Source organism: Megalops cyprinoides, chromosome 11 (assembly GCF_013368585.1).
Source record: "Megalops cyprinoides isolate fMegCyp1 chromosome 11, fMegCyp1.pri, whole genome shotgun sequence".
Taxonomy (NCBI): Eukaryota; Metazoa; Chordata; class Actinopteri; order Elopiformes; family Megalopidae; genus Megalops; species Megalops cyprinoides.
In genome coordinates this window covers 33,209,243-33,231,286 of record NC_050593.1, presented here as the reverse complement: position 1 = coordinate 33,231,286, position 22,044 = coordinate 33,209,243, and the positions used below count along the sequence as shown (strand labels likewise).

The window sequence follows — 22,044 nt, the reverse complement described above, 5'->3', positions numbered from 1 at the left end:
CAATGCTGTACAACCATGCCACATGAGTTCATGTGTTCAAGAGCTCCCAGTGGCTATCCTGTCTCCTCTGACAGAGGAGAGGGTGTTATAATGGGTGTTTTAACTGGACTCTTAATTGTATCGCTGATAACTAGTTAAGTCTCCCAACAGTTCTGGAACACATCTACATGGTGAACAGTTAGTTAACAGCCTGCATAAACAAGGCGGTGTTCTAGGAAACGTTAACACAGAGGAAAATGCAGGAATGCCAAGATCATAACAAGTTCTGCACAGTAGGATACAGAGTGTCCCTACGCAAATGGAAAAAACAATGCATAATGAACAGAAAACAACACATCTAAATTACACGATAGCGACATTGTCCCTAAAGGACTTGAAAGCAGAGTGGCACATTGCTTGCATGCCCAAAGTTTTCCTTGTAGGTTTTTTCGGTTTCTTTGAAATGTTGAGGCAGGGAGAGTGTGGGAATGAATGTGGAGTGACCATTACGGTGGGTGACCATATGGCCAGTGAGCAGTGGCACTTTCAGTCTGTTCCTGTATATTAATGCAAGTGGAAGTAAGCCCAGGGACAGATGGCAATCTGAGGAGACGTTTAATTGACAGGATCCTAATAAGAATATTTGGCTCCTCTCTGGAAATACATACACTTCAAAGGCTGATTTAATGACTTGAATCAAATATTAATATATACCTATACCTTTGCTGTATTGCACCTGCTGTTCCTCATTTTACAAAATGTACATGAAATGTACATTTATTAATTTGGCACTTATGCAGACCAACTTGCAACACAAGGTACAAAAGAGCATAAGGCTATGTGAACCAAGGTTTATATAGGGAAGGCCAAATCTCCTTTGAACAAAAGTGTTGATGTTTCACAGCGAAGCCATAACCAGTGCCATTTTGAAAATACAGATAATGATCAAAACCACAACAACAAAATCAGCGACAATGTATAAATCAATGCCATAGCATTCCTCAAATGCTAAAAAAAAACTATTGTTAGCACTACTAAAATTAGAACCATTAGAACCAAGATCCAGTCTGAAGAGGCGGGTCTTCGGTTCTGAAAAATGTAAAGTTTTGATCATATCAGGAACCGAGAAATCAACAGTGGATGCACATAACATGACATGCAGACAGTTTAAAAGACATCATTAGCTCAATATCATGCCCTTGTAAATGCATCCCCATCTGAGATGAAAGTATCTGACATAAAGGTCTTCTGTCCAGCAACCAGTGGTTATTGTTAATTTCGTAATCTCAGAGTTGCAGGGAAATTATTGACTTTGTCTGTGTACATGATAGAAGGACCATTTCTGCACAGCAGTGCAATGTAGCTCTATTCAGTACCTTGAGAGCACCGAGGAGAGCTTCTGTGATCATAAGGGAGAGGAGATTTAACGGCTTTTGAGAATGACACCTGTGATAAGATACCATTCATATTTGCATATTACATATTACGTATTGCAAGACCAAATTCACATGCACTAGTTTTTTTCAATATGCTCTCTGACAGTCAAGTTGATGTTCAATAAAGTTGCTCACACATAAGAAAGAGCTTAGCTCCCAAGCATCTTTTATTAAAGCAAGACTACTGCGGTGCAATACCATTCTTAGAAATATGCTCAGAGAAATTCTTAGTGATGTGCTATAAATATCAGACAGGCTCCACTGTGAGTAGGAGTTTTTCATTGTCTTTTTTGTTTTGTTTTGTCATGCTGTTTTCATACCAATTTATCCTGTGAAATTCTGAGGCCACCTTGACATTTATGAAATTACATGGACTTATTATCCTGCCTTTTAAAGGAAGAACTAAGAGGCGTGACATCAAGGTCTCACTGAGGGCCACTATGATATCAGTGCACACTTAATTATTAAAATTAACGCAAATGCTGTAAATAATATGCATGTTCTGACTTTTCCTTCAACATAATCTGATCTGTTGCATGCAGGTCAGGGCTGCATATTAGCACAGAGTTCTGTGGTCAGTAGCAGTGATCCTGCATGCTTAATGTTTGCTGCATTGACGCCTACATTTTCCCCTTCGATCCTATAGATCACAGATAGGTCACAGTGAGTGAATGATCTGTGCAATAGCCACTTCCATGGCTGAACTATCATTTTAAGATATTGTTTTAAATGAAAGGGTTGTAAATGATTAGTACTCTAATGTGTGTATGATTCCAGGGGTAAAGACATTGGGCTGTTTACAGGGAAAAAACTATAGCAGTAAATTATATTCGCAGCCTGTTATAGGTTAATAACAGTGTTGATGCATTATTTTATTGCAGTTATAGTTTGGTTTAGACCATTGGTATTCCTCAGTGGAGTAATCTGCGTGCCAGTATAGCATTAGTGCCCCACAGCAGCTTGAATACATACAGCGACATCACTGGCCAGCTCCCACACGGTCACCCTCCAAAAAATGAAATTACTGTCAATTTGTCATCTGGAAAGGAAACTATACTCTAAAAATAAACGTCACACACAGTTACAAACCTGTTTCCAGGGACTAGCGATTGTTAGGCTAATACATTTTTCCCACCCTGAAATGGTTGTTGATGTGAACTAAACTTTAAGCTCTCAATCTCACTTTATGTGTTTACATCCTGTGCCTCTTTAATAAACCAGGATTTACCCTCTGCCCAGGCAGCTTGCCTGTAGAGCTGTGTGCTAATTTCAGAGCTCTGCGTTTAAGTGTGGGGCTGCTGGAAGCTGTCAGGATTAAGACTTTAACTGTAGTGAAGAGCTGACTCAAGTTAAAAGTACCAATTCTGTTAGAAAGATAAGTTTTTTCTTATTAACGGAGTAGTTTTAATGGTACTTTCAAATGTGATTATTGAATGAAATTTTATCCATACACTCTAATGCATGCCAAAATGAGTGGACACATCAGTGGGATACCGAACAATCACATTGTAATAATGACTTTAATAGACAGTCTTGCCAAGAATACTGTGGTTGGGAAATGAGCTTTCAGGAAATGCTGCAAAGCATTTCTCCTTTATGTTATGTTGGGATTTGATTTATTTTTTCTCTTAGGCATAATTCTATGCATTTTCCTTTACTTGTCATATTGTTATGCAAGATGTAGCCATTTTCCAGCATATGGCCATGAAAAATTGATTGATCAGACCACCCCTACATCAGTATGTGATAGCTGATTGGATGTTCCCGTTTCTGGTGTTGCCAGACAACCACTCTGATTGGGCTGCTGAAGACAGCCAGGCTGCTGCGATTGGTCCGCGTGGCAAGGAAGCTAGACCGATACTCGGAGTACGGCGCCGCCGTGCTGATGCTGCTCATGTGCATCTTCGCCCTCATCGCCCACTGGCTGGCCTGCATATGGTACGCCATCGGCAACGTGGAGAAGCCCTACCTGGAGCCCAAGATCGGCTGGCTGGACAACCTGGGTGTGTCCATCGGCAAGCGGTACAACCACAGCGACCCGTCCTCGGGACCCTCCATCAAGGACAAGTACGTCACGGCGCTCTACTTCACCTTCAGCAGCCTGACCAGCGTTGGCTTCGGCAACGTCTCGCCCAACACCAACTCCGAGAAGATCTTCTCCATCTGCGTCATGCTGATCGGCTGTGAGTCTGCTTACCTGCTGCTGTCTCCCAGGAGGATTTCATTTTACCTTGGCACACACAAACTTTAATATACTCTGCACAAGAATATTTTCTCTGCATGCTGTAGCAGTGTTGAATACATCAGTAGGTCAGCTTAAGTTTTATTTATGTTCTGCAGCCAAGCATCACTCATAGAGCAAGGTTATAACTTGTGACAGGCAGATAATAAAACTGACAATACTAAAATTAATAGGGTCAAGTAGACAATGCCATGACACCTAGCTGTGACTAAAGGAAGTGCCAAACATTTGAGGGGTGCTGCAAATTAAAGCATCCCCAAAATGCAGCAATATACAACAAGGTACTAGATGTGTGCAAATTCTTATGTTATAATTAAGTATCTACATGCATTAACACCACTACATCAGTCAATATAAACCAAACCTACAGGGATGGCTGGTGATAAGGACTATATCAACACTGCGCAAAGCACAGTCCATGAATCTCTAATACTAATGTTAATTATGGCAAGTTGGAAGCAGCCTTTTCTGCATTCTAGCTAAAGTATGTAACTTTCATCCCAATGCCAGCACATTGAGTGTGATCGTGTAGTTATGTCTAGATTACAACAGGAATGAGCAGTCAGTGTGAAAATGGAGACTGTTCAGATTTCACATGCGGGCTCCTTTCAACTCCCCTCTCTGTAGCCCTCATGTACGCCAGCATCTTCGGCAACGTGTCGGCCATCATCCAGCGGCTGTACTCCGGCACGGCCAGGTACCACATGCAGATGCTGAGGGTGAAGGAGTTCATCCGCTTCCACCAGATCCCCAACCCCCTGCGGCAGAGGCTGGAGGAGTACTTCCAGCACGCCTGGACCTACACCAATGGCATCGACATGAACATGGTACGAGCCTTAAATACCTTACACTTAAATACCAGCCACCCTGACCTTCAAAGCCTTTAAAAAAGACAGATCCTGATGACCTTCTACCTCTGTGTTCCACTACATGCATTTTCCTTTAACGTGTTCGCTGTATTTGCTTACCTAAGCATCATATCATACGTACCACTTTGATGTCCAGTACCAGTCAAAAGTTTGGACACACCTGATGAAGATAATGGGAAACATGCATTCAAAAACATTCTTGTCTAAAGACTTGTGCTTAAATGCTGGAAATTTGTGTGTTAGACAAATATAAATAGTGAAGTTGATTTCTGTGTACAAATTAAGTTAAAAAAATATTTTTGGCTGTGTTGAAGTATAAATATAAAGAGTTTAGATTTGTTTAACACTTCTTGGTTACTGCATAATTCCATTTGTATTATTTCATAGATCTGATGTCTTTACTATTATTCTAAAACGTGGGAAATAGTAAAAGTAAGAAAAAAACCCTTCTACTACTAGGTGTCTCCAAGCTTTTGACTGTTGCTGTATTATTTTCAAGTAGAAACAACCAAACAATGCATTACAGTGATTGTATCTTATGCTCATCATGGCAAATGTGCTCAATATGACAGTATGACTAGCCCCCTAGGTCAGATTCATTCCCTTATGGTTTTATTCAATTGCTTATAATGCACTTGTCTTTTTCATGTCTGCCTCATGCCGACTGGGATGACTTCACCACACTGGTAAGAGCAGGAGGTACTTATGTGGAAATAAAACTGATTACCAGTTTTATACAAGATTACAGCCTGAGGGAATTTTGTCTGCTCTCCGAGCTTCTCCATTAACTGCCAATGAGTTTATAAGGGCAGTCACTTGAGCTTCTCTCAGGCATAAATAACATACAGGATGCAAAGGGAAATTCAATTAGGGAGCAAAACAGTTTCTTATTGTATATAAGTCCCTGTGCAAGCATGGAGTAAAATGATGGCGGCATCATTCAGTTTCCTTGTAACGGTTTAAAATTATTTCATGATTTAAATAAACCGTCATATCGCACACGGAGGTGCACCTCATCATGCGCTGATGCCTGTACTCATTTTCAGGAGAACCCTTGCAAGAAATTGACATTTGCAGCCTAAACGTGGGAAATAAAGAAAACAGGAAAAAAAACTAGTTGTGATTAAATACCTGCATAAAAATGTCTCTCCTCTCACCTCATTCCTGTGACTTCCTGCACCAGTCAACACTTTTCGTTCACGATAATGAAGCGATTTAGTGCGGTTCAGGGTGATGGGGAAGCAAGATGCAAACTTCCGCAGTGAGGGCGCGGTATCAAAGCTGTAACAAGGCTGCAAAACATGCACTGAATTCAGGGGGAGAGATATGGAAAAATAACGCATGAACACTCATGCTTCTTGGAGGCAGTCTGGGTGAGGTCGTGAACTCTACAAGCCACGCTTGTACAGCATGTGCTTCTTACAAAATGCACATCCACAAAAAAAAAAAAAAAAACAAAAGGAATATGCACAGCAGTGGAACCGCTGCTGATGCTCTGTGCGTCCTAGTGGAATCCTCAAAGTCTTGCATGTCGGATTGCCGTTAGCATGCCGTTTTTAGCTGTCAGTAATGTGCGCATGTGCAGTAGTAGCGCCCTTCTTTAATTTGCACCCTTGTGTCTACTTTCTGTGTGTGTCTGTGCAGAAGCTCCAAACCCTTGCATGATAGTTTTTCATTAGTATAGGATTTTGAGCAGTCAGTAATGTACTGTACACACTGCCACGGTGTGACTTGCATGTGCCCGCACAGGATTTCTTTTGCATGAAAAGTATGTGTGTTCATGTGTGATGTCATCACCCAAGATCACTTTAGACACAATATTAATTTTGCTGAATATTCTGATAAGATTACCTTAGTCATTTACTGTGGGAGTCTAGGTATTTCTTCTATTTTGAAAACAGTGTAAAATTAATATTTAAGTCATTTAGAAGTTCATGGAGTATATTGTGCAATCTATATTAAAAAATTCAATGAAGTAAACTTTAAATGAGAGCAACAACATGGAATGTGGTATTCCAGCCATACAATTTGTCATGGTATGTTATTCACTGTGGTATGTATTTTTCACTCATTTTGTGCATACAATTTTGGTGAGGTTGAACTCTTCAGTCATTTAAGTACTTGTGTACATTTTCAGCAGCTGCACAGAAAACAACACCTGTTGAATTAAATCAGTCGATCTCTGCTTCACATTAACATTGCTTTTGATCAGTTTCTCCTCTGCTTTGTCCATGGTGTATCTAGGTCTTAAAGGGCTTTCCAGAGTGCCTGCAGGCTGATATCTGCCTGCACCTCAATCAGAACCTGCTGGAGAACTGCAAAGCATTCCGAGGAGCCACCAAGGGGTGCCTCCGCGCCCTGGCCATAAGGTTTAAGACGACCCACGCCCCTCCCGGGGACACGCTGGTCCACTGCGGGGACGTCCTCACCGCCCTCTACTTCCTGTCCCGGGGATCCATCGAGATCCTGAAGGACGACATTGTGGTAGCTATCCTGGGTAAGCTCGAGATCTACTAACCATATCCCTGTGTAGGATGGGTCAGAAGTGTAGTATAGTGGTTAGGGAGCAGTATTATCAGGGCAGAGCAGATCTGCTTATTTCTGTCTCTCTCTAATATTGTTATTGAGGGTGTTTGGCGTGGCACTGGGTCCATAGCTCCAAAATGCTGCAGAATACTTCTAATGTATGCTGTATGGGGTGGCAGCGTAGCAAAGCAGAACTCATAACCGAAAGGTTGTCGGTTTGACTCTCCACGGGGGCGCTGCTGCCGTACCCTTGGGCACGGTGCTTAACACACAATTGCCTCAGTTAAGTATGCAGCTGTGTAAATGCATAACATTATAAAAACCTGTTATTGATGTAAGGTGCTCTGGATAAGAACATCTACCGAATGCCAATAATGTAATGTGATGTAGGACTGATGATGTGTAAAAATGGCATAGGTTTTAACGCATTCCACTGTGGGATGTGTGGTAGTAATATGCATGTATAGTAGCAACATGTTACCACAAAGGTCTTAAATGAAACTGATTCAATAACACTGGCTCTCAAGCACTCAAGAGCTGAACTATGTGCATTTTGTTTTAAAGCAATGAATACTGCAACTCGGTTCCACCTCAGTCCCCACCCCCTAACACCTGCTGCATGTATTACTTGCTGTTTATTTTACATGCAGTATCACAATGTGTTTTGGATTCTGTGATCTAGTGATTGATGTATGGTAGTATACTTGGCTTCCCTTGTCTAGTCAAGTTTCACAACTTAACTAGTGGTAGGGCTTGAATAGTGTTATGCTCACACTCACTGGTCTGGGAGTGTTGTTAGTCTGGTCTGACACCGTTACTCATTCAACTAGAATGGATATACTTATTTTCTTTGGTGCTCGAAGTTGCTTTGGATAAGAATGTCTGCTAAATGAATGTAATGTAATGTAATTTAATGAAAAAGCTGTCATAATCGAGCAAATTCAGGTAATATGTGTGTGGGTAGAAAGATGCTGATTGAGATTAGTTTGTGTTTATGTAGGGTAAATAGTGTTCTTCTGATGTCAATGCATTTAGAGGCAATTTCCTTCATGAATCCTCATTTCTTTTGGGATTATATTTCTCTCTATGCCCTATGCATATGTTTGAATGTGACTTTTGTCCAAGAACATTTTGTAAGAATTATTATTTGCTGGTCTAAGTGAAATTATCCAAAGGAGACTTGCAGAGGCCTGCTTTTTCAAAAGATGTTCTAAATGTTTGCTACTACGCAGAGATGGAATATGAAAGCAATATACAGTGACTTTTTCACTAAAAAAACTCTCTCATTGGCCCAACATTGTCATAGAAGGTCTAGGAAAGTATCTAAATGAAGAGCAATCTTCTCTCACGGCAAAAACTGATATACTGCTGTGTGATACACAGATTGCATCTTTGTGAAATGAAAGTCATACAGCATATTAGAATATAATCACCTTCACTGGTTCTTTGTGGGGCATCTTACTCTTTCTTTTAAAAATGTGCGGTCTGCAGTATTTAAATTATTTAATTTTTTTTTTATTGACAGGAAATTGTAGGTGTCTTTTGTGAAACTTTTTCTGAGGTTTGATGTCACCAAATGAGATTTTTTTGGACAACTCACATTTCAACTCACATATGAGTGCACATACTTCCTTTTCCTTTTCCAGGGGTACAGGGTAGAGTAAAGAAATGACAAAATTGCCCTGCACTTAAGAGCATTATGTCCTCATAGATCTAATGGGATTGGTGACATTTCTATCTGTCAGGTTCCTTATGAAAGGTTTTGGCGTCTGTGCCTTAGCTAGCAAATAGCCCGGCAAAGTGACAAAGTAAGCAAGTGAGAGTACTGGGAAAAAAAAGAAGAGGGAGGAGACTTACTGAATCATTCATTGTGTTAGTTCATTTCCACAATGAATCTGAGAGAAGTACACGGTCACTGCTCTGTGGTACACTACCAGCTGCGGGATCTAATTAAGGAGTCCCTCTCCTCTGCAAATCACACGGCGAGCACCAAGCAGGTGTAACAGGCTAAGCCTTATTTAAACGGCCCATATTTCAAAACAACGGATGGGCCACAGCAGAGCCATCGACACAATAAGGGCGAAGACCCAAAATGCAGACTGCAAGCACAACCTCACACGGCAAAGCAGAGGAATCGCTCCGCAAAGTTACAGAACTGCTGATCCGATGTTTTTTGTACTCATGAGCCGTAATGGAAATGTATTTTTTAAATATGACCTTAGGAGAGTTGTAATCGAAAATAATTGTTAATGTGGTGTTATTACACCTTGTCTAAATATGAGGTGCAGTAAAAAAGTGTGTGTGTGTGCGCGAGCGTGTGTGTGCGTGTGTGTGTGTGTGTGTGTGTGTGTGTGTGTGCGTGTGTGCTTGCGTGCGTACACATGCGTGCGTGTGTGTGTGTATGTGTGTGTGTGCATCTGTGTATCTGTTTGTGAATTTATACATACATGCATGTGATACCTGTGTGCCTGTGTGTGCTTTAGAACTGCATCCATATCCTATATATACCAATATCCAATATCCAATATCCTCTCCGATCCTAGGACAGCAGTGATCCACACCTGTCCTGCATTGTGTGTGATACCGAAGGCAGGATTACAGCTTGCTGGCACACATACACACCAGGCCTTATCTGTGAGGCGCTGAGTGACGTTATAGCAGGTGTCTGCAGCTGTGACACACAGGAGACAAAGAGGGAGAGAGAGCCATGTGGTCACCCCATATAGGTCACTCCCCGCCACACAGCAGCCTAACCTTTCTCATCTCATTCAAATGAAAATGCCAGGCAGGGCTTGACATTTACACTAACCTAGAACCGGGCCTCTTTAGATGTTCCAGAGGCTTTGAGACTGTAGACTATATAGACCTCCAGTTGAAGGCAAATGTTTTTTTTTTTTCTTTTTTTTTTTTTGTACCTTTATGTTTAGGAGGGCACCGTGATATAATCTATAATTTATTCCTCAAAATTATTCTGTATTCCTTTTGAAGTGAATTGAGTTAAGCATGTCAAACACCAAGCTCATGCAGGTTTTTCTTTTTTACTTCACATAAAAGAGTGTTTGTCTTGGCAGATATTTCTATTAAATAATGGATCAAAGGATGAGAACCATACCAGTACTGTTACTGTGGTCAGGGAAGTAGACCTCTGCTGATTATTATTAGTGTATAGGTATTTGCTCAGCAAACACATCCACAAATGCCATGAATTTATAACTGGTATGTATATATTTACATGACATTCAGTACAAAGCTGTACATTAACTGTAATACAGCGTTACATTATTGGCATTTAGCAGACACTCCTATCCAGAGCAATTTACATCAATTACATTAATTGCAATGTTATCTATTTTATACAGCTGGATATTTACTGAGGTGAATGTGAGTTAATTTCCTCACCCAAGGGTACAGCAGTAGTAGCCACTAGCCCATACAGCATACAGTAGAAGTCAAACTTGCAGCATTCTGTAGCTACGGACCCCGTGCCACACCAACATCGTCAATAACAATACTAGAGACAGTGAGTGATAACCAGATCTGTCCTGACAATACTAACAGATAGACCCAGATCTGCACTGATTATACTCATGTACAGAACCAGATCTGAACTGATAATACACAGAGAAACAAACCTATACTGATAATACTCATAGATCGCTTCTCTGCTGGGAAAACTCTTTCTGTCAGGAGTCACGGTCGGTGTGAGACAGCTATGATGGGTATTGAGCTTCACTAAAAAGATGGCTGTAAACCTACTGGTCAATACTAAAATGGCAAACAGCTGTGTGTGAAGAAGTACCTATTTTATATTGACTTATGAATCTTCTACAACTTCATCAGGCAGATAAAACAGGTGTTTATAGCTTTCTAGAATCTCAGCTCTGTTCTGATGTTTGCTCTTGCTTGCTGTAGCTGCAGACACTGTGCAGGCCCCACTCCTACTGATTAAATTTCCTTCACTTACCAAAATGAGCATGCTATTTCTGCCAAACGGTGGTGAACAAATGCGTACCATGGAAAAAATAACTGCTTACATGGTGTTCAGCTTAGCCAGAGCATCAATGGTAATAATATCACTGCTTGGACATGCAAAGTGTTTAAACACTTCTGGCGGAGGCTAGACTGATGGCGTCTATACTAAGCAATGGGCATAGTGGGCTAGGAGCATAGTGATCTTTCTGTGGAACAGCAGATTTATGATTGTAGTGTAGGAAGCAATGAGGACACGTTTTATCTGCCTCAGCTTTGATAAAATGAAAGGTAAATATCTCATACTGTTAGCAGCAAATATTTCCCCAAGACTGTTTCCTGTTCTGAATGGTGTACCAGTATGTTTTCTGACATCTTTTCAGAGAGACTTGATTTGGGTGGAACCAGCCCTCGGAAATGAAATGTAATGGAAACACAAACAGGAACTCTGCTAGCTTTTTTCTACAACTTTTGTGGTTCTACTTCCTCCCTGGTTCGAGTTCTTATAATGGAAATGGGGCTAGAGAGAACTAGAGCTACATGTGCAATACTGGAAAAGAACTGGATCATCACTGTTAGTGTTCAGAATGAACCAGATAATTACTTGTCCTTGCTCACACAGAACCAGATCATTTCTGATAATGCTCACAGAGGACCGGATCATTGCTGATATCAATCGCCACAAATTAGATCACTGTTAATAATCGTCATGGGGAACAAGGCTAGACGTGATAATTCTCATAATGAAAACCACACCGGTAATGATATGCTGTTTGAGAGGACCAGAATGCGTCTGAACTCCTCTTGTCTCCTCCAGGGAAGAACGACATCTTTGGAGAAATGATCCACCTCTACGCTAAGCCTGGGAAGTCCAATGCTGACGTCCGAGCCCTGAGCTACTGCGATCTGCACACCATCCACAGGGAGGAGCTGTTGGAGGTGCTAGACATGTACCCAGAGTTTGCCGACTACTTCCTCACCAACCTGGAGCTCACCTTCAACCTCAGAGATGAGGATGCCAAGGTAAAGCTTCACCAATATATGTTTGCTGTATTCCAGATCAATATTGGGAGTTTTACAACAACACTAGAGCGACTGTCCTACACTACATTACATTATTGTCATTTAGCAGACACTCTTATCTTAGCAACTTACATAGGTTGCAATTTTATCAATTGATACAGCTGGACAGTTACCGAGGCAACTCTGGGTTAAGTACCCTGCCCAAGGGTACAACAGCAGTGCCCCAGTGGAGAATTGAACCAGTAACATATCAGTTACACATCCTGCTTCTTACCATTATGCTACACTGTCCTGTCTCCCAAACCAACAAACACATCAACAAATGATTAAATAAATACAGACATTAATGAAACAAAGCTGTACATTCCAAATGCCATCAACGGAATGCATCTTAATCTGGACTGTAATGGCTAAATGTATCCCAGTGATTCACTCCATGTATTTCCCATGTGCATGTCTGCCCATCTGTTAGTTCATGTAATGTCAGGCATGCAGTAGTAATCCAATGCATTACCATAGATGCAGTGGTTTGTCCTGGACAAGGGGACTGTAATCCTGAATGAGTCCAAAGGTGAAACGTGGATATTATTGGTATGTGCCATGTAGTCTAAAGAAGACAGTGGAACTGAGAGTGCTCTGAGCCAATCCGTGCAGTCTCAGTGCATTCGGTTTACCGTAGCAAATGAGAGTGGAATTGCGTGGATTAAAAGAATCACCGCATCCAGGACATATATCTGCTCGCATCGTAATGCATAATTAGAATTAGGCAATGAGCAAGTGCTAGCAAGTCTTCTGTATTAGGTGGGCATGTGACGGTGATGGAGTTTTGTTCTTCTGCAGGCAAGTTATTTGCAAGTCAGCGATTCGGATGGAGAGGAGAAAAGCAGAAGGAAGATTTCTTTTAAAAGAAAACTATGTGATGGTAGGTCACAATGCCTCCCTTCACACACTACACTGATAAATTGTTCAGTAATAGGGGTGGGGGGGTGTATTGACTCAGTGTTAAATCACATATTTGTGTTGGCATTGACATTGTTGTCAGTGGTCCTGTTAAACAACAGTGATACAAACATTACTCCAGATAAGTGGGCTCATTGAGAGGAAGTCAAACTCATCTAAATAGACTTGAGGGGAAACCTTATCTCCTTATCTGATCTCGAAACCCGCAGGTCAGACTCCCATAATCAGTGCTTACTTCTGTATTTCACAATGCAGGCAGTGCAGTACTGCATGTAGACGAAGTATTTCCGTGGAGACACATATATTAAATATCGCTAATGAACTTGCAGGCTTTGTGAGGGGTGGACATATAAGGGATTACTTGGTCTCAGGTGCATGCTGGGAAGCACTGTCCCATTTGTCTACATTTTGTACCCCCCAGTGAGGACAGAGGCGTCAGAATGATTCCACTGACTGGATTGACTTTACTGTTTGTTATTTTCTCTGAGTGCCTCCCTCCCGGAGGAAGGCGGAGCGCTCTGTGCCTGTGAACTGAGTGTTCTCCCAACACCAGCTGATAATCATTCCACAGGGGGAAATAACAAGGTGCCTGAAAGCGACACAGAGAAGGAGAAGATCGGGTCGGAGGATGGGAAGGACTCCCTGGAGGAGCAGAGGCTTCTGGGATCGGGGATCCTGGGTTACCCCTCGGTGCAGGACCACTCGCAGGAACTGGATTTCAGTGACCCCCTGGACGTCCTGACCAGAGACAGCTTTGGGGGGAGTCCATCCTCTAGAGGTATCGTATCTGATTTTAATATGCACACAGGCTGTCCCAAATCACATAAAGCTGGCACCTCTGGTCCCGGAGGGTCAGGCTTTTGTTTTGGCAGAGTGTCCATTTCTCTTGTTTGATATAAACATGGTCTTTTTTAAACCATTAGAACCACTTTTCATACTGATTGAATTGTTGGTAATTTCCAGCTTGCTGGAAAGGCTTTCTGAGCTGCAGGCCCACAGGAACTAGACGGGGCACCTCTTACGAGTCCAGAGGGGGATTAGATCATTATGTGGAAGGAAAGAAAAACACAGCTGTAAACATCCTTTTAGGATGATCAAGTCAATCCTCATCTGATTGCCCTCCTCTGCTGCTTCTTGTATTACATGATTTGGTAACAGAAAGGACTGGATTTAATTGTCATATATATTCTCTAATACCTAGTTAAAGGTCAGACGTCTATGGGTTATTTTAGTCTAGGTAGCACCGACTATAAAAAGGCACTAAAGTAAACTAATAGCTAACCTTAGCAGCTAAAAACAATGTGTCAGTCAGATCCAGCCCACTGCTGAAATGGTGTGCAATGGCTGCCAAGCGGCACAGTCAGTAAGGCAGCTGTCAGCAGGTTGAACCCTACAGCTAGTTCAATCCCAGCTATGTTATCAGCCAATAATGGGCAGAAGCCCACAGCACTGGTAGATTCTGCCTGGGTAGGGGTGGGTATGTCAGCAGGGCGTTCTCTTCTCGCTGCTCTCAGGCACCCCTGCAACTCCTCAGGTGTTTGCCGGTTGTTTGGCCGATGTGAGTAGAGATGCACCTACCCTCCAATCAGTGACAGCTTCGTTTTGGTGCATTGTGGGAATCGTAGTTTGAAACACAGCCACTTGCTGTGTGCCAGTGGAGTATCAGAGGAGTGCATCCCACTCACTTCAGTGCTCCTGCACAAGTGCAGAGGTTTTTGTGGAGAGGCAAGCGTGGTGTGCACTTGGCAATTCCATAAAGGGGAAAAAGCATTTAAAAAAAAAAAAAAACTGTGTACACTGCATCCGTGACACTGTGAAAAGAGCAGGGAGAGGGACCTCTGCAGGAGCCAGCTCATTCAGAAGCTTAACTCGCGGCACAGCACTTAATAGAGGCTTTGAGAAAATCTGCTGCTTTGCTGTTCACATCAAATTCAGTCCTGATGTGTGCACCCTGTCCCAGATCCTCCTCGCAGGGATGTTAATGTCTCAGTGACATGAGGGGGGCAGGGTGTCCTGAGATGACTGCCAGGGAAGGATCTTTGACTCCTGTAAAGATAGCATCCTGCCCTAGCCGCCATGTCACGCTACAAGCCGCGCGGTGCCCGCTGAATGCATCGACTCTGGAACAAACTGTTCTGCTCCGGTATGACATTCTGTATGAAACATACATTCTGTGTTCAGCAGTTTTCCTATTTGTACATTAGCTGCTGGATGTCGGAATTCTCAAAATCCTATATAGATATTTATATATGTTTGTGAATAATGAATTATGACAAGATACATATTACTAGCCTGGGAAGTTCATGTTTCTTCAGGAAGACAACTAAATCCATATGATGAAGGTGTCCCCCATAATAATCAAAGTCACATATGTAATGTTTTTTTTTTTCTTTTCTTTGTGAAGAATTCTATGGTGAGGCCCAAAAATATGGAATCCAGTCACTATGGTTTGCCGTAATCAGTCTGCACACCAGTTTCAGTATACACAGATGAACCTTTTCGTTCAGAATCTAAAGCCTCCAAACACTCTGAATGGATTTTCTTTACTCCACTCCACTGGCTTTGACCTCATAGGTTCCCATGATAAATTTACTTTTCACAGAAGCGCTTACTTATCAACTTTTCGCCCATGATTTGCTGTTATGTGCCTTTGAAAATTTAACTGTATTCTTTCAATGAAAAATATTAGATTATGCTACAATTAATTCAACATGACTGTTTCACTTTCAGATTTACATTACAATAAATATCTGGATAGCTATTGCTAGGTGGCAGCAATTCACCGCCTTTTTAATTTTCTGGAAGAATAAAATTTTGTTCAGCCTGACTAAGGGAAGTTATTTCCCTTTGTTTATATTATTTTGTGTTTAAACTGAATTGTCCTGTTCTTTCCCTGTTAAACACACCCTGAGCTACCAATTATTTCTTTGATTTGCCTATGCTTTCAGAGAAAAAAAAGATATTTAGACAACGTGTCTTGCAAATCACTGGCTACTTAGGTTAATACATAAACATTTTACTTCAATTGACCTTTACCTTACCTTTTGCTACCCTGAGTGAGGTAGCTATTAACACCACTGCAGGTAATTACAGAAAATATTTCATCACTACAGAACATCTAGTGCAGTAAAAGTTCGCAAGTACGTACTACAATTACCATTTCAAATCAGTCAGGCTTTTCAAATCAATCCAGTAAATATATAGATGTATTTATTGAGGTAATCTTCATTTTACTGAGGGTATCTTCATTACTCTCTCCTGAGTAATTCCATACAACAGGGAAAGCTGCAAAACAGTGGCCCAACTGGGATAATGGCCTTTAATTTGGCTGTACAATTTCGGGAATATTTAATGGGGTAGTATGTGTATACTTTATCACATAGAGAGCAGTAAAGAGCAGGAATCATCGTTTGAACTCATCAGGGTGCCATGAAAATGGATTGACATAGCAGTGGGTCATTTTGCCCTATATGATTTTAATTACAATAATGTTCTCAGTAGGACGTATTTTTAATATCCAAGAGCTCCTCGCTGCTATAGTCATTATGCGGCTCCGGCCACATTAAAACAGCCTTTCTGAAGTAAGGCTGCTCCTTTACCGTCTTCATCCCTTGATGTACTTCAAAGACATTAAGGTCTAGGCAGCAGATAGAAATGCCCTGCCGATGATGTCACGGATACTGGTTTGTAGTCTGGATTAATGCTGAACATTGTAAAAGGCTCGGCGCTCACCAATCAAGACGTAGAGCAAAATCAATCCCATTGATCAGCGGTCTCCACAGGTGTCTGCCACAGATAACCCCGGCTGGCCTGACCATTCAGGTCATGCATGGGACCACAGACATTATCATCCCTTTGCAAAGGAGGCCCCCAGTGACACAAAGCTGATGAATTACCAACAATGGGGCAGCACAGAGCGGCCGGTGAGGGGGGAGAGATTAATAGTGCTCTATTTTTTGCGGTTAGTGTTTGAATGATTAATCACGGCCATCCTGTGCGCCAGGAAACACGCGTGTTTACCTGTGTGCCCCTGACAGATCTGCGCTCGGAGGAGTGGACCCGCGGGAAGAGCAGGGACGTCCTGGGCGAGTCAGCGTTCTCCAGGGTCACGAAGGTGGTGGACGACACGGAAAGCGACATCACGTACGGCGAAGTGGAGCACCGATTGGACCAGCTTCAGGAGCATCTGAACAGGTGAGCGCCATCGATCCGCCCTGACGGCTCTACGAGTACCCTCGCCAGCTGGCGGTGAATTCTGAGGGGCTTTGAGCATGGGTGCTAAAACAACATAGGGGGAAGATGGAGGACGATAAATACAATTTACACTCAATGACAGTCAAGGGGAACTGGGAATGCAACGTCAAGTAGAACTTTAATGGCGCTCTATTGCAAATCAACCCTCAGACTGTGGATATCGTGTTCCTAAGGAAACATGCTTCACTGCATCAGAGCAGGTCTGTATTTCCCAGTGAAGCCAGACTAACCTGGCCTTGCTGATTGAAGAAACAGACAGAAAGCAGGTGGTATTTTTAGCAGAAATGATCACAGGGAGAAAAAAAACGACAATAGTGGCTTCTTGTATAAGCAGTGCCCCATCTCTCCATCTCTCAGACACATCTCTGAGCGTACTCTCTCTGACCTCCTTATTTATTTCTGCAGGGAGAGACTGCGGGCTAGTGCCGATCCATCCACTCATAACCTGCTCCCCCCATTTATCCTCATTTGTGGAGTAATAGCCAGAGATAGGAAAACATCACTGTAATAACTGCCGGTGTATTGTGCTTCACTGTCATGCTGTAGCTAATGTTCAAGGCATAAAGCAGGTTGTTTGTGTCTGATTTTTTTTAGCTCTGCCGGTAGCTGCAGTGCTAATGACAGTTTCATCCTGTCTGCGGTGCTTAGATATCAGTAATTTCCATGTATATCGAAGTTAAGAAAGACATAAGAAATATTGCATCAAATATGCACACCATTAAATGAGTAATGGAATCATGTTATTTTTTTTCTTTATTTTGTGGACTCATGCATTTATTTATGTACTTATGTGAAAGAACTTGAGATTGGAGAGATAAGACATTATTTCTTGTCGCATAGTGATGACATGGGTATTTTTGGCAAATGTCTCTTCACGTTCTTACACATGCTGTCTATCTTTAGGGGTGCTTGTTGTTCACACAGAGGAAACATACTTTGTGTAACACCATTTTATTCTGTTAGTGTCTGTGCACAGTCTGCAGGTGGGTTTTTTGGAGGTGAATCATGAGGGAATTCATCTCAGACAATGCTAGACTAGATCTGAAATAGGAGCGGATGTTTTATGTAACAGAATGAACACATGCACCATGACTTACACCAGGAAAGAACTTACTCGTTAGATAATGCACTCTGAAACTGGATTCCCAAATATTGAATAATGTTCATTCCCTGGTGTCCCCAGCTCCACAGATTGTGAGAAAACAGCAGTCCTGAAGTAGAATAGGTCACATGTCCTTTCATTTGCAGATGTTTCTAATACAAATGTGGCATTCTAGTTCATGTGCTTGTTCTTGATTACAACCTGTTTAGTTTTCTGTAACTCAGAAGTGCAGTATTTACTTATTAGGCTTGTCTGAGTACTGGTATTTTTGTCTATAGCAATTTGACTTTTTTTTCCACAAAATATGTAGAGATGTATCATAATTGTCTGTAATAAGTGGCTCTATCAGAAACAGTTAGGGTGTAATGTTAGCAAAATGTTAAAAATGAAAGCAGGCATCATTTCTAATATATTATATCTAAGAAACTTACTTTATTAAAGAATGAGCTTTTAGAAGTATATGTGTGACATATATATTATGCACTATAAATTAATGGAATAATATACGTCACTTCATATATTTACGATCCTATTGGAACCACATATAAGACAATTTTTTATTTGTTTCAAGCCCAACAAATTGTTTCATAAGGTCAAAGAAGTTAGTGAGAGTGGCTGTAATGTTTTGTTTATTATTATTAAGTTTTGCAAGTTCTTAATGTGTCTGTATGCCCAGACTCATTTGTGAACAAAAAACTGAAGATGTATAACAAATTTTATTATTTTATGTAAAGTAACAGAAATAATTTGATTTTTAAGAACCTGTTTTCCTTTTTTTTAGGGAATTAAAAACAGGCATGTCCAGAACCACTGAGGTCTGTTCTTCATGGCCAGTGACTGCTTTGTGAATTTTTAAAGCACAGGCTCCCCCTAGTGTACAGAGAGGGCACCACTGATTTGCGGACCAACACAGATTTATTTTATTTTCCTTTTTGTATTTTGTATTTTTTTATTTATTCATTTTACAGAAAAGAATTATCCAAACTGAGCATCATAAAACTCTAACACTCCAAAGACGTTTGCTGATCAGTGATTGTGCAACTTCGGATTTGTTTTTCCAGGCTGGAGTCCCAGGTGACATCGGACATTCAAACCATCCTGCAGTTGCTGCAGAGGCAGTCAACGCTTGGCCCCCCGGCGTACAGCACGGTCACAGCCAGCCCGGAGTACCAGAGATCTGCTGTGAGGATCCAGCCAGTGTCTGCTGTCGGCACTGACCGCAGCTACAGCTCTACGCCTGCGCAGGTATCCCATCAACTCAGCTCTCCACCTGCAGAACCAGTGCTAGCTTATTACTGCCAAAACAAATACCCAAACACTATACATTTACATTTACACTCATTCATTTAGCAGACGCTTTTATCCAAAGTGATTTGGAAGGCCATTATTTTACATTTACATTTACATTTATTCATTTAGCAGACACTTTTATCCAAAGCGACTTACATAGGTTACAGTTGTTTTACAATGTTATCCATTTATACAGCTGGATATTTACTGAGGCAATTGTGGGTTAAGTACCTTGCCCAAGGGTACAGCAGCAGTGTCCCAGCGGGGATCGAACCTGCAAGCAACATCCACAAACAACAAGGGATAACCTCAGGCAGCAAGACAAAGTCATTTTAGATGCAAGTGGACACCTTGCAGGTTGCTAACATCTGTGAGGAACAGTCTGAGGAGATGAGTTTTCATTGCATGTTTGGTTGTATAGCTTATGTATTTGTGTACTTACTTGTGTATCACGTAAGGTCAGATAGGGTCCCTGATCACTCCTCTCTCAACACCCTGGGCTCCTGTGAGTTTCTCAGACAGCGTAAAGAGCATGCGCCTCTCCTCTGATAACCTTTTCCTCCTGGTGCACTGTGGGACTGCTAATGAAAACAGTGAGAACAGTTGCGGGAGGTGGGTGTGGGTGTTGGAGGGTAGCACATGCCTCACCCCACAGTCTGACGTGGATTCAGTAGCAGTCATTGCACTGGTGACAAGCTTAAATACCTAGCTGGCAACTGCTAAAATGGGTGAGAAGGGGGAATAATACAAAAATGTTCATAACAGTAAAAAATGTTCTTACCCCTTTGTCAAAGGTATGGCTGGTGTCAATCACATCACTAAATTACACAACACACCCCTTTTATGACCCATTACAAATGGTGGTCAGTTGATACACATGTAGATCACAGTTTGACTTCTGTTATGGCAATGAAAAAAAAGCTGAAAATTTGAAATCTCATTAAAAGTTTATTAGCATTGAGTATGTACACATAAATTATTCATAATATATTTATCTACGCTGAAAGGGATGTGTACTGTGAAGTTTCAGTTAACTGTAAAGACTGACATACACATCTACAGTTGCTCTGACCAAATACTTTAGAAACTCCACTTCTCACCCTAACTATATGTGACAGGGAAGTGGTTATCCAGTCTTTACACCAATACTACTACTACTACTACCACTACTACTACTAATAATAATAATAATAATAGTAATAATAATAATAATATACCAGATATGTATGTATTTAAAAACTTCCTATGGAAACTCCCATTATGTTGGCCTGAATGTGGCTCGGGGTATGTACCCAGAATGTGAACGTTCATTGGCATTTGAAGCTGTGAAATAATCTCATACATTTCATTTACGCTCAGTTATGATGACGCTGCATGCTGACATTCGGGGAGCGCAAATAAGTCTCAGGGTCATCGGAACAGAATAAGACCAGTGGCTAAGTGTGTGTGTGTGTGCGTGTGTGTGCGTTTCACAGAGTCCCGAATTCCTCGACCTGGGAAAGTCCCTACAGAAATCCAAAGAATCCCTGACGGATGTGGGCAGGGATCCGGCGGGGATTGTCACAGCCTTGCTGGAACAGGACCTGGAACTATCCCAAATCGGACCAAATCGGGATCAGTCGGCTCCTCCGCCTCCAAGGCAGCAGCCAAAATCCCTTCCACTTCCAGTGCGACACCCTTCCCTCTCAGTTTCCTCCCTCAATAGTGCAGAAACGCTGGGACTCCACAGGCCGGTTTCTGATCCTGGTCTTCCCTGGAAATAGGCCTCCCCCATGGCTGACTGTTTGCCTGAACACGTCCACCGCAAATCCTCTGAAGTTTGACTCAGGGTTTAGAAGGACTGTATTTGCATATGATGTCATATGCAAATGAATACTGTAGATTTTTTTTTCCCCTATCTATTTATTTTCTTATGTAAAAATATACATATATACATATGTATTTATTGTGTACATAATGCAGGCTACACTGCCTGCAACACAAGGCACCTTACATGCTTGTTCCAGAACAGAAATGCATGTCGGGATTTTCTGTTGCATGTTAATACAGCTGATTTCACCGACAATCAAGTGTTGGCACGTCTGCAGAGGAGAGGAGTTTTAGGTCTTGGGGACTTTTTGTTTGGTTGTGCACAGCACAAAGCTTACTTTGCTGCAGACAAATTAGTATTCAAACGTCCAGGTATTTCAGTGTGCTTTCTTTTGACTAGTTTCTAATGTCTGAAAAATAGTATGTACCAATTAGCCAATTAATTAAGCCACGTGCAATACTGTGCCTAAAAGTGGAAAAATATTTCAGAAAGTCAAATTGTAAACTGGTCACAACCCGAGAGATACAAAATGGATCCCACATTCCATTAGAAAATGCCAGCTGAAGAGACAGTGACTTTTCCAG

General features: G+C 41.7%; 1 protein-coding gene across 1 annotated transcript in view; it reads left to right on the top strand.

Annotated features, from left to right (window-relative positions):
- LOC118785394 (potassium voltage-gated channel subfamily H member 7-like) overlaps positions 1-21,438 on the top strand; it is a 59,091-nt gene extending 37,653 nt beyond the window's left edge. Inside the window, exons 7-16 of the mRNA XM_036540009.1 lie at positions 3,199-3,598; positions 4,285-4,484; positions 5,223-5,225; positions 6,771-7,023; positions 11,839-12,044; positions 12,885-12,966; positions 13,558-13,782; positions 17,042-17,198; positions 19,422-19,605; positions 21,126-21,438. Coding sequence (XP_036395902.1) covers positions 3,199-3,598; positions 4,285-4,484; positions 5,223-5,225; positions 6,771-7,023; positions 11,839-12,044; positions 12,885-12,966; positions 13,558-13,782; positions 17,042-17,198; positions 19,422-19,605; positions 21,126-21,413 — 1,998 coding nt within the window. The 3' untranslated portion in view covers positions 21,414-21,438. The remainder of the gene's footprint in view (positions 1-3,198; positions 3,599-4,284; positions 4,485-5,222; positions 5,226-6,770; positions 7,024-11,838; positions 12,045-12,884; positions 12,967-13,557; positions 13,783-17,041; positions 17,199-19,421; positions 19,606-21,125) is intronic.
- Positions 21,439-22,044: the final 606 nt, after the last annotated feature.